Here is a 12,974-nt window from a genome sequence, read left to right as displayed (position 1 = left end):
GCTCCGTTTAGCGTCAGCATCACGTCTCAGTGCTCGCTGAAAATCAGCTGATTGATTTATTTGTACAGTAAACTCAGCTGATGTAACAGCTGCAGGTTCTCCGGCTACGTGGAGGCGTTAACCCTGACCGACACGCGAGCAGGAACGAGCATCGCCGTTTGATCGATTTGATTCACCGGAGAAAACTTCACAAAGTGCATTCTGGGTAAAATTTGAAGGTTCATATCGGGCTGCTTAGAACAGGCCACAGCAGAGGGAAGGTCTCCCTGCTGGATCAGGATCCACACGGCTCAGCTGGTCGAGGCTTCAGATCGACGCCCAAAGATGCTTTTCAGCGTTTGAAAGTAAACATTTAAACATCTTCTTAAAGTTACTGCACAAAACAGCTGAATGTGATGGAGTCACTGCTCCATGACGTGATCTCAAGTTGTAAAAATATTTACTGCCGAGCAAGAAGGACAAACTTGTAACCTGTTTAAATAATCAAATCTTTGTTTTTCAACACGAAGTTTTTGGTTTTAAATGAACTTGTAGATGAAAAGTGAAGCTGAAACCAGCAGCGCTGCTTTGGTCATCGTAACATTAAACAGGTTTATAAGTTTTAACTGTTTTATTCTAAAGTAAGGTTTGTTTTATTGTACATCAGAGGACTTTAACAGCTGTAAATGTGTAATTATGTTACAATAGGTTTGAGTGTAAAACAGCTGACACGTCAAACACAACCTGCACATCCATCAAATCATGTGACTGTGGACGCTGCATAATACCAACAACACTGATTCATTTCATTAGTCTTACAATTAGTACTGAAAACCTTTAATTTCTTGTTTCTGTACTATCCCCACTAAATTATTCCAGAAGTATTACAACAACCATATTTTTTTAAATAGTTTTTAAAATATCAGAAAATATTTAATATTTTTAAAGTACTAGAAATTGAAAAAAAGCTTCCTGTCAGGTTGACGTGTTTAAACGTGTCCGTGAATGACGTTAAAGCCGCAGCTCTGTGTCGACTCACCTCGTGCTTCGGTTTATCTCAAACATGCTTTTTAATCTGCAGCTTAACCAGCTGATGCCACCAAATGACCACCAGGGGGCAGGGCTCGACCTGAGTCGTCGCCTCCATCCCGATTGGTCCGTTCAGCCTCATCGTCTCCTCTGAGCACACAGCTTTGACCCCACACAGATGTGTACTTCATTTACATTTGAGAACAGGAAGCAGTCGTGTACGATCAGAAACAGAATCGTTTTACTTCCAAGGATTCACATTAAAGTTGTTTTGGTCAATAAATGTTTTTAGATCTGAGTAAAATGATTGTATTTCTCTTTTGAGCTCCACAAAACTTCTTCTCAGAAGATGATGTTTTTTAAGCACAACGAGCCAACGAACGCAGGAGGCAGAAAAGGTTGTTGATGAGGTGAATCAGCCGCTGAGAGGTGAAGCCGGCTCAATTTTGAAATGTCGAGTTTCTCAGTTTCAGACAGCAGCTGGAGGCTGCAGCTGGCACCTGGACTCGTCTGCTACGCAGTCCTGCTGCGTGTGGTTTAACATCGTCCTGCTGAAAATAGAGGCTGTCAATGAAAAAGCTTTTCCGCACATATCTGCCGAGTGTCTACGTTATCTCTGAGCTCCTAGAAATAAACGCTGCCGTTTATTATTTTACAAGCTGTCGTTTTTGTCTCTTTACGTCAGAGGCCACCACCAGGGTGATGGAGAAACGACATGAGTAGACGGTCCAGGCGTGTCAAGGTTTGCGCTCATATATTTCTTACGATGGTGCATTTTCCAGTTTAAACCGTTTAGAGGATAAATGAACAAAATATTTATTTATGAGAAAATTGAGCTCCGTTTTTATTGACATATTTACACACAGCGCGGCCACATGTTTGTACTTTCACCTTCTAAATGTCTGCCCTGCTTCAAGTCCCTGCACGTTATCTACACGTAGTGTTCAGACGTGTTCGAGCACATCAGCTCAGCCATCTGCTCCACAGGTCCGAGTGCTGCTACGACTCAAAGCTTCATTCTGTGATATCTCAGGTGTTTACAGAGACAGATAAGTTTGTTAGTATCTGAATAACGACACTGTGTTGATGACTGCTCGTCACTGCAGAGGATCTTAAACCAAAGTTTTTATTCATGTTTAAAAAACAAAGCCGAGCATTTTCAGAGTGTCAAAAGTAATTGGACAGTTGACTGACTGGCAGTTTAGTCATGTTTATGACAACAGAAGCAGATACACTCAGACAAAAGACCAAAGGTGTGACAAACACACGAAGCCAAGGTTCGATAGTACCGGACTGACGGGAGGAGAGAAACAGCCAATGATCTGAAGGAAACCACGTCATGAGACCAACATGGTGGAGCCAGTGTTACAGTGCAGATGGATAATGACCCAAAAAACTTCCACGTAGCTCGTTCACCTGATGAAACTGGTTCAGCTGTTTTAATCTGACTGTTGTCCTGATGAATGTTTCTGATCGTCAGACTCTTCCTGCGTTGGTGCTACTGCAGCTGCAAACAGCAGCAGGCCAGAACAGGCCCTGCGATCTTTGTGCGTGCAGAGTCGGTCGCCTCGGACAAACAGATCGTCTTCACACTCTCAGCTTCTCACAAGATCACAAATGCATGCTGCGTTCAAGTGACAGTGGACGAATGATTATTAATGTTTATTTTAATGAGAAAATGAACAGGCAGAGGAGGAACAACAGTCAGATGACAGCCAGATATCAGACATCAGCCTGCACTGATGCAGATGTTTGAAGGAGAGCGATCGACATACACGATCTGTGTAACATGATTCTGTATCAGTGATTTGGTGGCTCAGTGATGGTCTGGGAGGCAAATCCATGGAGGGAAGTACAGACAGATCTCTACAGGCTAGATACCACCACCCTGACTGCCATTAGGTACGGAGATGAAATCCTCCACTAACTGCAGACTCTACGTTGGTGCGCTGCCCGGCCTCATGTGGACAGAGTTTGCAGGCACTTCCTGGAGGATAAATGAATATCACTGACTGGCCCCAAAGCTCGCCTGACCTAAATCCAACAGAGCACCTCATTATGTTTCTGTCCACCTGACACCATCAGGTTGGACCTCAGACTGTCCAGGAACTCAGTGATGCCTTGTCCAGACCTGGGAGGACACCACAGGTCGTCTCATTAGAAGCAGGCCCTGGTGTCATCGGGCACACACACCATCACGTGGGGGCCAAACAAACGACAGAGAACCGTTTTGAGTTGGTCACATGACATTTCAGTGAAATAAACGAGCCACTTTTTTTCTCTTTGTGTCGTGAATTCAGCTCCTTGTATCTGATCTGACGTGTTTGTAAAGTGAACAGTCAAAGGAGCTTGCAAAGAAAAGCGTCTGGACTTCTTTAAGTTGCTTGAAGACGTTTCACCTCTCATCCGAGAAGCTTCTTCAGTTCTAAGGTCAAATGGTGGAGAGTCCCAGATATAAACCCAGTGGGAGTTTCCCCCCACAGAGGGACAAAAGGACCCCCTGATGATCCTCTAATCGCCTGAGCCAAGGTGTGAAACTGGGTGTGGGTCCCAATCAGCCAGAGTTTCGGGTGAGTTCATTGAAGTGGAAAGAGATGTTAATATTTTTCGAAAGTAGAGTCCAAAGGCAGCATATACAGGAAGAACAAAGTAGGACCAAGAACAGGCCCCTGGGGCACACCACAGTAAATATGGGCAGAAGAGGAAAAGTATTGTCCCATAGCAACGGAGAAAGTCCTCTCTGAGAGATCTGATTTAAACTAAGATAGGACTATGCCTTTGAGACCAACAGCATGTTCTAGCCTCGATAATAAAATGTGGTGATCAACCGTATCGAAAGCAGAGGTCAAATCAAGTCGAACTAAAACCACAGAGCAGCCTGAGTGGACGGTTAAAAGTAAATCAATGTTAGAACTCAGGAACACAGAAGTGCATGTAACATGTAACAACAGCTAATTACTATACATGAGATGAATTAGATGACCTGTAGTTTAATAATGACATTGCTGAGACTGATGATCACTAATCAGTTTCTGTGCTACTTTAAAGATTCTCTTATCTAAATGACAGAAAGAGAAGAACATCTGACGTTTCATTTCATAAAATGCTGCAGGCTGATGAGCTGCTGAGCTCTTCTCCCAAAATGTTTTTCATCAACTCATTTAGTTGATCTTTTTGTTTTTCCTGGAGGTCTTCTATGTCCTCCTCATTAGTTTGATTCTTCATTTGTCTTTCATGTTTATGCATTAAATTCTTGATCTTGTTCAAGTTTTCAGTCTTTTTGGTCACACGTCTCACTAAGTCGTACATTTCCTTCTTATGTTCTTCCCTCTGTTTTGCTAATTCATCCATGTGTTTCTTCTGGGCTTGGTTGAACTCTTCAGCTTTCTTTCTGGCTTCCTCTTCATGTTTCTTCTTTAGATCATCCAGAGTTTTCTTATGAATTTCCTCCAATCCTTTTATTTCCTCTTCTCTTCTTCTTTGATCCTCTTCTTTATTGGTTTTTTCACATTCCAGCTTTTCGTTATAATCTTCCTGGAGTTTTTCCATTTTTTCTTTCTCTTCCTCTCGTCTTTTGTCTTCGTCTTGTCGTTGTTTGTCCCACCATTCCTTCTGTTCTTTCTCCCACTCCTCTTGTTTTCTTCTCATCTCTTCTCTGGCTTCTTCCAGTTTTCTGTCCACATTTTCTTTTGCCTCTTTTTCTGACTGAATTTGTTTGTCCAGCTTTTCAAGTTCTGTTTCAAACTCTTGTCGGCGTCTTTCTTCTTCAGCTTCCTTTTCCCTTTTCTCCTTTTCCCTGATTTCCTGTTCCTGCTTTCTCTTCTCTTCTTCTTCTCTAATTTTATTTCTCATTTTTTCGAGTTCTTTTTCTCTCTGTATTCTCTCCTTTTCTCTTTCTTCATCAATTCTTTTCTCCATGGCCTCCATATCTTCTTTATATTTTCTTTCCATTTCTTCCTTTTCTTTCTGCATCTCTTCTTCCTTCTCCTTTAAAATCTTCTGCATCTCCTTCCTTATCGCAGTTTCAGCCTCTTGCAGCATCTTGTTGGTAAAGCAGCGCCTTCCATTGTTCTTCATCGTGGTGTCAATCTTTGCTATCAGATCACTGACTTGTTTTTTATTTTGTTTGTCATTGTTATTGAACACATGGTATCTTCCTCCACAGTCAGAGATCAGCTTCTTAAAGGAAGGATCACAGTTGTTTTTGATGTAGTCCTCTGAGGACAATCTGCTACGCTCCAGTTCATCACCTCTGGTTAAAAGAACGATGGTGAACTTTTCAGAATTCTTCCCAAAGAATTGCTTGATGAGTTTCAGTGTCTCCTTCTCCTCTGCTGTGAATCTGCCGATATGAATCACCAGCAGGAAGACATGTGGTCCTGGAGCCAAAAGACTGACACATTTCACCAGCTCTTCTAGAACCTCCTCATTGGACAAACTTGTGTCAAACAGACCAGGAGTGTCGACCACAAGAACGGGACGACCGTCCACCTCACCGTGTACTTTCCTACAACATTGGGTGACTGATATTTGACTTGATTCAGCTTTAAACTCATCTCTTCCTAAAATGGTGTTTCCTGTAGAGCTCTTTCCACAGCCGGTCTTCCCAATCAGCACAATCCTGAGACAGTCTGAGTCCTGTTCTCCAACTTCACCACCTAAAACATGAAAACAGTTGCATTTAACTTAGAGTTAGATCAGGACTCAGTGGGTCATTGGAAATAGAAAATCTAAATTACTTACCAGTGACAAGTTTTAAGACTTTCTCCATTTGTGCGTGTAAAAATGTTGCAGTTGTATAACAGCACAGTTGTCCTGTAGGCTGACTAATTTTGTCCACAATCTCAAACATCTCTGGGATCTGCTGTTTTTTCTTGATGTTGAGAACAACTGATCTTCCTCCACAGCTCTCACAGAGCTCCTGGATGTCCTTGTCTTCCTTTAGAAAGCTTAAAACAGTTGGATCTGTCGGATCTGACTTGACAGTGAACAGAATCATGGTGAAGTCATTGACTCGAGAGCCGAATGCATCCTGGATGGTCTCTAACTCTCCCTTGTCTTCATTAGTGATGGCAGCTGCAGGTAGGACCAGGATGAAGGCATGGACACCCTCAGGATCACAGAGGGAGATACACCTGAGTGATTCCTCCATCACTGCCTCCTGAGGTTTTCCATACAAGGCAGGCAGCTCCACCAGGGAAACCCAACGTCCACACACCTCTCCCTGATGTTTAACACACTCTGATGAGTTGGAGGCTGAATGAAGCTCAGTCTGACCTAAAATGGCCTTGGCTGCTGACGTCTTCCCTGATGATCCACTCCCAAACAGAACCAGGTTCAGACTGGACTTCAGATTGGGTTTAGCCTCTTCTTTTAACATGAGATATTTTCCCCAGTTTTTACTCACCATCTCATTCATTTCTTCCATCAACTCTGAGGAATCTGAGAAGGAGTCTTTCCTGTCAAAGTTAATGAACTGCTGCCTTTGTTTGGATTCTTCAATGAGTTTATCCACTGAGTTATTCCCTTCCTCGTTATGCGTTCGGATGACGATGGAGTGATTAAAAGCATCTTGACCAAACAAGCTCAGGACCAAATTCAGAGTCTGTCTGTTCTCCTCAGTGAAATCAGAAGGTTTGACTAACAGCAGCAGAACGTTTGGTCCAGGAGGACAGAGACTCACACAGCTCTTCATCACTTTAAACAGCTCATTCACAGGCAGACTGAAGATGTTGGGTGTTTTTACAACTGTGGGAGGTTTCCTGTTCCTCTCTCCAGAAGCAGCACCAGATTGCTTTCCTCCAAAACCTTTAGACTCTTTTTTCCCAACGAGGAGCTTTTCCAGCGCTGATTTCTTGTCATTACTTTTTCCAAACAGCATTATCCTGAGTTCACGTGCTGCAATTAGAAAAAAGTTATTTTACATCAAAAATTATGAAACACATATTTACGTCACATTCCATTACATAGTTTGCAATTGTTAATCATATCACTTGAGAAATAATCACTTATAACTTTGTCTTAAAACAGGTTGCTTAGTGATAGCGCTGGCAGTTTCACTTTCAAATATGGTTTCTTGATGACGGGCCGGGCTAAGTTTGAACAGCCATGTCAGCCCTCTATTAAGGAGGATAGGCTTCTGGGCAGGTTTTAAAGGCACTGGCCTGATATTGTTGGACAGAGGTGGCAAAGGTGCAAACTTTCTTTACTTAAGTAGAAGAAATGAAGCAACTTCTTTACTCAAGTAAAAGTCCAAAAGTACAGGCTCTGAAATGTACTCAGTGTAAGAAAGTAAAAAGTAACTTGTTGAAGAACATTTCTATGAACAATTTTCATACAAAGGTAACTGAACCTTGTGCTATACTAATATAACAATGAAATAATGATAGTGCATAAATCTAAATTCTAATGAATGTACTCAGTTTGAATCTGTTATCGCGGACACCTGCATTGAATGATAGCTTTAAAACAATAACTATTTTCTGTTGCCTGTTGTAAATGGTAACAGTGAAATGAGTACAGTCAAGGGTTATATTGGCGGGTGGGGAAACCCTAAGAGGGAAAAATATCACAACTCACAAAAATCTTTAATATGAGCTTCAGTAGATTTTCTTGACTGATGTCCATCCTCTACACTGATACTAAACTGTTTATACTGTCGTTACACTAGACAGTATAGAGTTGGGATAAAGTTGGAATTTAGTTAATGAATCATCAGCTTAAACGCAAATTATGAGCACTGGACCAGCTCTTTACCCTCTAGAGGACACTTCAAGGTGCATGGGAGTTTGCAAAACCAGTCTAGATGTGTTTTGTGAACATGGAGTATGGGGAGTCTGCTCCAGATCGGTCCACAGTTCTGGAGCTGCTACAGCAAAAGCACGATCTCCTCTAAGTTTACGTCCAGTCCTGGGTACATTCAGGCGCAGCTGATCAGCTGACCTGAGAGAGTGGATAGGTGTGTAAAGCTGTAGCAGCCCAGAGAGATAAGATCGTGCTAGGCCACGGAGAGCTTTAAAAGTAAATAAAATAATTTTAAAATGAATCCTAAAATGAATGGGCAGCCAGTGAAGTGAAGCTAAAACAGGGGAAATGTGCTGAAACGTTCAAGTGCCAGTTAAAAGATGAGCTGCAGCATTTTGCACCCTCTGTAGATGGGTAATTTATGATGCGCTGACCCCAATATAAAGTGCATTACAGTAATCCAACTTAGCGCTAACAAAGGCGTGGATCACTGTCTCAAAGTGCTGCTGTGAAAGAATTGGCTTTATTTTAGTTAGCTGAGTTAATCTGTCAAGCTTCAGATCACAGTCCACTTTCACCCCCAGGTTTGTGACAGCTCGTTTAACATATTGGGCCAAGGTATCTAAATACACATTGGGGTCTCAGTGGGGCTACCAAAACACATCACCTCTGTCTTTTTATCATTGAATTTTAAAAAGTTAACAGACATCCAAGCCTTAATGTCATCGAGACACTGATGTGTGGAGTATGTGCCTTTTTCCTTTAGAGGGACATAGATCTGACAGTCATCAGCATAAAAGGGAAAAGGATGGCTGCTGTGTTTGCTTCGGACTACTCCTCACCCCCTACCCAACCCTGCGGCTTGTCACGTGCTCCATAATGTTGTGCTGTGGACATTTATGTGTAATGTCTGTGTTGTGTGTGTATAGTGGGGCAACCTGCATGTGGCGAATAAAGCCTTGATTGATTGATTGATTGATTGATTGATTGATTGAAATGCAATGTTTTCTCAGTATAGTACCAAGAGGAAGCAGTATAAAGATAAGAGGAGGGGGCCTAGAACTGAGCCCTGTGGGACACCACACAAGAGAGGAGCGGAGGACGACACATGTTCGCCCCTCCAAGTAGGACCTGAACCACTCCAGTGCTGTGCCCCTAATGCCCACCCAAAACCTTTAAAAGTGCTGATTCAGAGCTATGAAAGGATTTAAAACCAGATTGGAAAACCTCTAAAACATTTTGCTTTTCCAGGAAGGTCATTAATTGGCTGTGAACCATCTTTTCAAGAATTTTGGGAAGAAAATGTAATTTGGAGATAGGCCTGTAATTTACAAGAACTGTAGGATCAAGAGCAGGGTTTTTAATCAGGGGTTTGACTACTGCATGTTGAATATCTTTAGGGACTACACTTGACATCAAACTGGTTTACCAGCTCAAGAACCAAAGGCCCAACTGTAGGTAGCATCTCTTTTAAGAGTCGAGGAGGGACAGCATCATTTGCCCTGCAGGCTTAAAACAACCAACAGTCTTCTTTAAAGTGACTGAGAGGTCACGAGCACAAGGAGACATGTGAGCCCTGGTGGAGGAGACCTCAATAAAAAGGGGAAAAAAATTTCACAGGCTGCAGACGAGGGCTCGATACATTCAGTATGTGGTGCACCAAGAACAGAGTTAATGGTTTTAAATAAAACAAGCAGGTTGTGACAGTTTGACAGAATAATGTCAGATAAGTGTTTTCTGACAGCTCGGGTTGTGCTGTTCAGCCAGGACTTGGATTTAGTTTTAGGCAGTCTGGTTTTTAATGGAGCCACAGTGTCCAAAGCAGTCCGACAAGTGGAATAAAACCATGAGCTCAGGTTCTCAGTCTGTGTGCATGAACACTCCGGGATTTTAAAGTTTTAGTTTTAACTAAACTGTTGAAAACTGCTCAGCAGTGGAGGAGTTAAACACGCGACAGTGCTGAGCAGCAGTGCGATGTTTGACCCAACATCCGCGGGGAATTAAAACAGCAGCAATATTTAACATATTGTATTCTTAAATAGTCTAGTCTGTTTCTGTTACTGTACTGGAGCAACTGTAACCCACATAATTACCTTAGGGATTAATAAAGTATGCTGATTCTGCTGATTCTGCTTAAGAAAGAAAGAAAGTGTACTTTATTGATCCCCGTGGGGAAATTCCTCTCTGCATTTAACCCATTCACTCAGTGAAGCAGTGGGCAGCGATTGGGCGCCCGGGGAGCAGTGTGTAGGGATTGTACCTTGCTCAGGGGTACCTCAGGGTAGCTGTTCAGGGGAATCGAAACCCCGAACTTCCGATCATGGAATCATGGACCACTCTACCTACTGAGCTAATATATTTTTTAATATAGTTTGTGTGTTTCTGTACTGTGTCCTGTTTTGTTTGTATGTGTGGGGTTTTTTTTTGCTGCTGTTAGAACCAAATTCTGCCCTGTGGGACCATTAAAGGATTATTCTATTCTATTCTATTTTATTCTATTCTATTCTATTCTATTCTATTGCCAATCTCCTTTATGAAACTAGCCTCTGATGGGATCCAGATATTTGGGACACATTTCAATTCTTGCAACCTGATTCCAACTGTGTGATTTTTGGGCCTAGGCATCGTGGTCAAACTGTTGATACTGATGCTTAGTGAAGGTCAACAATCCTGATTTCCAAGCATTAAACCTTTGGAAAGTACAGATAGTGTTACACTGGATTATCTTGTAAGTTGTTATTGTTGGCAGAACTGTGAGCATGTTGGATATGTTTATCAGCCAACGTTGCTCCTAAAACCTGCAGCACAGTGTGATCATGGCAGTTGGATCCTGCTCCACCCTGCTGCTGCACCTGTTTGTTGCTTACTTTCACTTCCAATACCTGAACAGATGTCACAGTTACTCTCTAAATCTATTCTCTGTGGACGGTGTGAGTGCAAAGTCCTCACTGCTGATCAATAACATGTGAGTGGACTCACCAGCTGTTTTGGTTGCCATGATGTCGATTTTCTGAAAAGACCTGGGGATGAACTGGAAGGAAAAAAAAGTATTTTAGGTTCTTTGAATCACACAACATGTGATGGTAGGTGGACAAAGGGCTGTAAGCATGAATGGTTCGAATGGAACGGCAGAAAAAAAGAGTGCAACACAAGTTACATTTAGACATGGTAAATAGTATTTGTATAGCGCTTTACTTAGTCCCCGAGGACCCCAAAGTGCTTTCTGCTACATTCAGTCATTCACACACAGATGATGGCAGCTACATTGTAGCCACAGCTGCCCTGGGGCCACTGGTGCCACCGGGCCCTCTGACCACCACCAGTAGGCAATGGGTGAAGCGTCTTGCCCAAGGACACAACGACCGAGACTGTCTGTTCGAGCCCCGGCTTGAACCGACAACCTTCCGATTACAAGACGAACTGCCAACTCTTGAGCCACGGTCGCCCACATCATGAGTAACGGCTGAAAGAGGGATCAACCAGATTGAAGAATCAGGGGACCTCAGTCTGAACACATGTAGAAGTGTTTTATACACATGGATGATTTATTTCACGTTCTCAACCTCAGAGATCATTTATGCTTTCAGGAGGCCTACTGTGCACAAGAAGATATTACTTGAATGAGTTTTAATTAAAGAATATTATGATGGATCCATTTGATCCACTCATGTGTGCTGCATTCAAGTGCATAATTGGACTAAGATTATTCCAAACAGTCGGACAGAAACGACCAACCATAGACCACATCACCTGGATCATAATCACATTCACATCTTACTACAAGGATTAATTTAGCAAACGCTTCTGAGAACGATGATTAGATGAGATCACGAGAGTCTAAAAACTCCAGTAAGTGAAACACAATCTGAGTGTGGGCGGTACATCTGCAACAAAGAGAATACCAGGACCTGTTCCAGCCCGCTGGGTACAGGTGAGCAGCTGCAAAAAAGGTGTGTGTGTGTGTGTGTGTGTGTGTGTGTGTGTGTGAGGGGGGAGTTGTGGCAGTTTCAGTAGAGATTAAAAGTTTCATATAGATAAAATATTAAAATATTCCTCTTCACTCAACTGTCTCACCCTCCAGTTTATATGCAATCTTTCTGTCTGCTCAGAGGAAATCACTGATGTCATCATATGTTATATAACAAATAACCTAAGTTTCATGTTTCTGCTCATTCTGTGCAGTAATTTGATAAAAGCACAAAACAAATATTAGGAATTATAGTTCTGCATCATATCACACAGGTTCACTCTCTGCAGCCATAAAGAAAAGATGTAAATGAGGAAAAATCAAAAGTATATTAAAGGCAGTAACGATCAAAGTGAAACTATTAACAAAGAGAATCACGACGCACCTCACAGCACAAACACAGCTAACAAAGGTGCAGCAGACCTGCAGAGAATCCAAAGCATGAAAAAACATTTAGTGATGAGTTTCACTGTTCAGAAAAAACAGCAGATAAATTTGTGCTTTACCTGTTTGTCGTCCTCTGAGTTCACAGGTGAGACATGGCGCCTGCTTCTTTGTTTGGTTTCACCTCTGACGACGGTATGAAGGCGGGCTTAACGCTGCCCACCCAATCAGAAGTTAGAAACAGTGCTCATGTTTTCTCTGAGCCTTCTTTTCTTCACTTTTGATTGGGTGGGAACAACCACCCACCCATACTCTGTGTGCTGGTGTTTGGGTGGGGTGAGTCTACTCGACACAAATTTATGCTTTATATTTGTATATTTGTACAGATTTGTGTCGACGTTCAGAGGCTGGATCCATGCAGAACAGATGACAAAACATCTGCATCGGTGCGCTTTCATGTTTGTCGTCTGGTTGCACCGATGTTCTGTACGACATCCTGATGTGTTGTCGGTCTGATGTTCGTTGTTTAAAGTTTAAAAGAATACATTTGCCCTCTGTCACTTTAATGCAGCGTGCATTGTGGTTGTGTGAGAAGCTGAGAGCATGAAAGTTAATAACTCCACAGACTACAGCTAATCTGTCAGAAAGCAAAAGAATGCAGGGCCTGTTCCAGCCTGCTGTGTTAGGAACGACGGTTACAAATAAAAGTGTGAGACAAAGATCGTCACAACAAAAATGTGAGTGTGCGTGCCTGTTACTGTTGCTCCTGCTTTTTCTCTTCAGCTTAACTTTTTCTCAAGATGACTCTCAATCTTGATGAACAAATTGGAGTCTATTAGACACCACAAGTGTGATTTGTAAATACTGAACA

At 42.3% G+C, this 12,974-nt stretch overlaps 1 protein-coding gene across 2 annotated transcripts; it reads right to left on the bottom strand.

The window, feature by feature from the left end:
- Nucleotides 1–2,113: 2,113 nt before the first annotated feature.
- LOC146563212 (GTPase IMAP family member 8-like) lies at nucleotides 2,114–12,470 on the bottom strand. 2 transcript variants are annotated; one of them, XM_085295647.1, is made up of 5 exons: nucleotides 12,226–12,470; nucleotides 12,105–12,142; nucleotides 10,732–10,783; nucleotides 5,752–6,906; nucleotides 2,114–5,666 (listed from the first exon to the last, which is right to left on the bottom strand). In XM_085295647.1, the coding sequence occupies exons 3-5, from the start codon at nucleotides 10,748–10,750 to the stop codon at nucleotides 4,105–4,107; spliced, it is 2,736 nt and encodes a 911-aa protein (XP_085151773.1). In that variant the 5' UTR covers nucleotides 10,751–10,783; nucleotides 12,105–12,142; nucleotides 12,226–12,470; the 3' UTR covers nucleotides 2,114–4,104. The 2 variants fall into 2 exon arrangements, with proteins under 2 accessions (XP_085151773.1, XP_085151772.1); XM_085295646.1 differs by lacking the exon at nucleotides 12,105–12,142 and having other exon boundaries at nucleotides 12,226–12,311.
- Nucleotides 12,471–12,974: the final 504 nt, after the last annotated feature.

This window comes from Mchenga conophoros, linkage group LG12 (genome assembly GCF_057382185.1).
Source record: "Mchenga conophoros isolate Kocher_MC1m ecotype Shallow Benthic linkage group LG12, M_conophoros_male_GT1.1, whole genome shotgun sequence".
Lineage (NCBI taxonomy): Eukaryota > Metazoa > Chordata > Actinopteri > Cichliformes > Cichlidae > Mchenga > Mchenga conophoros.
This window is presented reverse-complemented; position numbering and strand designations above follow the sequence as displayed.